We start from the raw sequence: 4730 nt of genomic DNA, 5'->3' as shown, positions 1-4730 counted from the left end.
CATTGAGCCTATAATATAAGAAATTGTATTTTAAAAAAACTGCAAGAGACTGAACCATCACCTACCTGAGAGACCTTCCTTGTGTCCACTAATCCCTTTTCTTTCAAATATGCCCAAAGGTCTCAGGGAGTTTCCATTATACAATACAGTATTATTATTAACAGTATTAATAAAAGCCGCCACATACTCATAAAAGTCTGTGCCTAAAGGAATTGATATAGAATGCATAGATGAAGCACTTAGGAACACTTCCATAAAGGGCTAGATAGATAACACATCAGTTAAGAGCATTTGTTGCTCTGGCAAAGGACCCAGATTTGTTTCCCAGGACCCATATGGAGGTTCATGACTGTGTGTAACTTCCATTCCAGGGTATCCTACACCCTCACCTGACCTCGTTGGGGACCATGCATGCACATGATGCGTATACCTGCAGGAAAACACTCATACACAAGATATAAACTAAATAATTTTTAAATTAAAAATACTAACATAAATAAAACCTTTTTCAAATGAAGACTTAATGAGGGAGGGGGGACACGGGAGTCATAGAATCCACTCTGTTGCATAGCTGTGATGGTGCACGCCTTTAATCCCAGCACTCGGGAGGGAGGCAGAGGCAGGTGGATCTCTGTGAGTTTGAGGCCAGCCTGGTCTACAGAGCTAGTTGCAGGACAGGTTCCAAAGCTACAGAGAAACCCTGTCTCGAAAACACAAACAAACAAAGAATCCACTCTGCTGAGTCAGCACAGTAAGTTTCTGCTGTCCTCCCCAGATCTGTGTTGAAGGTCACAACAAGTAACCTAATAGGATGTTATGAGCCCCAGATTTACAAGAGAGAAGTTCTGATCAAAAACAGTATAGCTGGGGCACCCCGAATACTGATGAGAGAACGTTTCCCCCAAACTAGGGAGGGGCCTTTCAGTCCCTGGTGTCAGACCTAAGAACCTCCAACAGGGGGTGCCTGTGAACGGATATAAGGAGAAGTGCAAATGCACAGGTCCTAACAGCTCACTGAGGGGGGCGTGGTTTGCCTAGGCCCTGTTGCTAGGAGGCATGTGCTTGCACAGGTCCTAACAGCTAACTGAGGGAGGCGTGGTTTGCCTAGGTCCTGTTAACAGACAGAGGGCAGCCAGTTTGTGATTGCTCTGGTCCTATCTGCCGACTGAGGGAGTTGAAAACATCCTTTAGGAGGTCTGTGATTCAGGTCAGTAACACGAGGGATTTATAGTGCTGTCATATGGGGGAGTGGTGTGTTGTGTGTGGGGGGGTGTATCAAAAAAGCAACTCTGTTTTCTATTGGTCTGGGTGTTAGCCCTTTAGTTTATACACATCTAGACTTTTGGTGTAAGAACTAAGAAAGGTGAACGCTATATTTGAAGGTGGAAGCCTTGAGTCCTTATAGGGAGGATTCTTGCTCCACTGAATCCACTCTGTTAAGCCCATGAACAGGAGTTTGGAGTGCTCCTCATTTCTTCCTGGAAGGTAACAACAGCAAATAGCCTAATGGAGTACAATGGTGGGGACCCCAGTTCTGGTAAAGGGAGTTATTGTTGAAAACAAAAGTAAAGCTGAGAGGCCCTTGGGAGGATGAGAGTAGAGGAATTGTTCCCTAAACAAGGCTTCTCACAAATCTTTGCCCCCTGCTTGGATGAGAGGCTTGGGCTATGAGTACCATGTAAGTCTTGCCTACAGTGCCTCCTCTTGGGGAGTTTATGGCTTCCTTTGGAGGCTGAGGGACTTCAGTCTGTGTAGTGAGGTATCTTTGGGTCTACCATTGCACTCGTTAAAAGAGATGTCAAAAGATCCAGCTCCATTTTCAGTCCTGTGGGGACCCAGAGAAAGCTGTTCTCTTTTGTAGTGTATCTGGATTTTCACTCAAAACACCAAGGAAAGAGGAAGATGTTTGTGGCTAGTGAACTTATTATATAGGCGGAAGGAGGGATCCTAGGATACAGAGAAATAATTCAGTAGGCAGAATTCCACGATTGAAGTGTCCATCATTTGTGCCTGGAGAGTCACAGAAAACAGCAAAATTGAATGTAATGGGTAGGCTACTGGTCCTGCGAGGGGAGGCAAAATCAGTTGAGAAACTCTGAGTTAAAGGACACATTCTCCAAAATAGGGAGTCTCAGAGATCCCTGTATCTCCTGTGACACCTGAGAATCTTTTCAGAGGTTGGCTCATTGAGGCTTGAAATTATTATTTCTAATGATGACTGAGGAAGGTTGACTCTTCATTTCGAGTTTACATTACTCATGTGAGAACAGCAAGAATCCCTGACTCTACTTGATATGTTGAGGACCTGGAGAGCATGGATTCTATAATAGTGAGGTCCTTAACACTGGGCAAAGGTGGCAGGATGTAGGTCATTCTCATTTCTCTTACGATGCCAAACCTTGGAAGAATGAAAGGGAAAAAATACCCTAGGAGTCACCTGGATTTAGGACCCTGACTTTGGATGTAAAAGACCCATTCCATCCTCACAATCTATAGCATCCCACTAAATCTGTCCCATATGGGGTTACTCTAGCCCTGTGTGGGCCCAGTAAACCTGTCACACTAAGTTTTGCACAGAAAGCCTCAAAAAGGGTAGTGTCTAACAGAGCAACCAGTGAGACCGTGTCAGCTTTTAGAACTGAGTTAGCTGGAGAAGGTGTTGAGGGTTCAGGTGTTCTTTCATTTCATCTTAGGGGCCCAAGGAAGGGAATGAGGACATTTGGTGAAGTAACCAAAAATTACTGCAGCACAAGGAAGGGGCCCAGGCACGGCTTACAATCTGATCTGATAATGTCATTGGCATTGAAGATCAGAGATCTTCTATCCCCCGAGGAAAGGGGTCCACCAGAATTAAGCCTGCCACCATCACTTGCATTCCCAGTGCACACCAGGCAGTGGTGGCAGACTGCAGTGGAAAGCACACTTTATTTAGTGCCACAGGGTTATCAGAGGATAGGATGATCAGAACAAGTGCCAACTGAGTTCTTAGGATGGTACTTTCACAGAATCCTGCAAAGGTGGTCTCCTTAAAGCCAAGAGTTGTGTCTGTGTCTATGCTGAAGGTGCTGATGCAATCCCATTCTCTCTCTAGGTGACTGCATCACTGGCTTGCTAGCTTATACTCTGAACAAGATCACCATGCCTCGGGATCAGAAGAGTAAGCTCCAAAGCCAAGAAAAATGCCACGAGATTGAAGGTACACCCCAGGAGCTCCAGAGTGCTCAGGCCCCTGCAACAGAGGAGGAAGAATCTCCCTCTCTACCTTCTCCTTATATGAGGATTATTACCCGTACAAAATCAGCTTGTAGGCCACAAATCACTTCCAAGGTGCCGGAGAGAGCTCTTTCTACTACTGAGTTTAACATTGGTTCTCCTACAAGAGCAAATGAAGGAGATAACTACAGAATTAAGAGAAAGCCGCATTCTTCCCAGGCCCCCGCCTCCACTGTGAAGCCCCCACAGAGCTCTCTAAGCAGTCCAGTTCACATGGTGGTGAAGTACATGATGCACATGTATAAAATGAAGAGACCCATTCTGAAAGCAGACATGTTGAAGATGATCACCAAAAAGCACAGGAAGTGCTTCTTGGAGATCCTCAGACAAGCTTCTTTCAACATAGAGGTGGTTTTTGGTGTAGACTTAAAGGAAGTGGCCTCTCCAAAGCATTCATACATCCTTGTTAGCAAAATGAATCTCCCCAACAATGGCACTGTGAGTAAAGGCAGGGGATTTCCCAAGACTGGCCTGCTAATGAATCTCCTAGGTGTGATATCCCTGAGAGGAAACTGTGCCACTGAGGAAAAAATCTGGGAATTCCTGAATAAGATGAAAATATATGACGGAAAGAAGCATTTCATTTTTGGGGAGCCCAGGAAGCTTATCACTCAAGATCTAGTGAAGCTGAAATACCTGGAGTACCGTCAAGTACCCAACAGTCATCCTGCACGCTATGAATTTCTGTGGGGCCCAAGATCTCATGCTGAGACAAGCAAGATGAAAATCCTAGAGTTTTGGGCTAAGATCAACCATACAGTGCCCAGTGCCTTTGAGTCCTGGTATGATGAGGCTTTGAAAGATGAGGAAGAAAAAGCTGGAGCTGCAGTTGTACTTGGTGACACTTTAATCCACAGCAATTAAATGTTCCACAGCTGTGTCAAACAGGTCCTCCCACACCTAGTGAAGTTAAAGTTTTCAGATTTGATTTTGCATTTTAAGAGGGCAGTTTCTGAAAGAGGTGCTGAAGGACTGTTTCTAACTAGAGGAGTGTGATGAGTAGCTTTGCGTTCTTGTTCTGTGTGGGCAACTTAGAAAATTATCTGCATTTTGTTTGATTTCAATTCTTCAAATGTCCTTTTTTACCTATCAATATGATTTATTAAATAAACCGTATTGTTCACACATGTTAATGTGTTAAAAGTAAGAGTTTCATTATAAAAGTAATTGGAGAAGCTTTTATTACCTAATCCATCTACTTCAAGATAACATAGAATTGGAATAAGCATTTCTTTAAATTTAACTTAAAATAATTCAGTGTAAGAAATAGAGAAATAAAAAATGGTAATGTGTAATGTGCTTAATATTTGCATTAAAACTTTTTTCTGTATTTAATAAAATTAGAAGAGTTAAATAAATGTTTCTGCTTCAACTACCTGGGAAGAGATTGAATAGGGGAAACGATGTGATCAAAATTTATTATAGGAAAAAATTTAATTAAAAATGTGGATTTAAAT

At 43.2% G+C, this 4730-nt stretch overlaps 1 protein-coding gene across 1 annotated transcript; it reads left to right on the top strand.

Annotated features, from left to right (window-relative positions):
- Positions 1-3138: 3138 nt before the first annotated feature.
- On the top strand, positions 3139-4137 carry LOC130868213 (melanoma-associated antigen B3-like). The gene has a single exon (XM_057760465.1). It carries the CDS (start codon positions 3139-3141, stop codon positions 4135-4137), a length of 999 nt encoding a protein of 332 aa, XP_057616448.1.
- The last annotated feature ends 593 nt before the right edge of the window (positions 4138-4730 follow it).

The sequence above is a fragment of the Chionomys nivalis genome, chromosome X (assembly GCF_950005125.1).
Source record: "Chionomys nivalis chromosome X, mChiNiv1.1, whole genome shotgun sequence".
Lineage (NCBI taxonomy): Eukaryota > Metazoa > Chordata > Mammalia > Rodentia > Cricetidae > Chionomys > Chionomys nivalis.
Note: the sequence above shows the minus strand (reverse complement) of the source record. Positions and strands in the feature narration are given on the sequence as shown.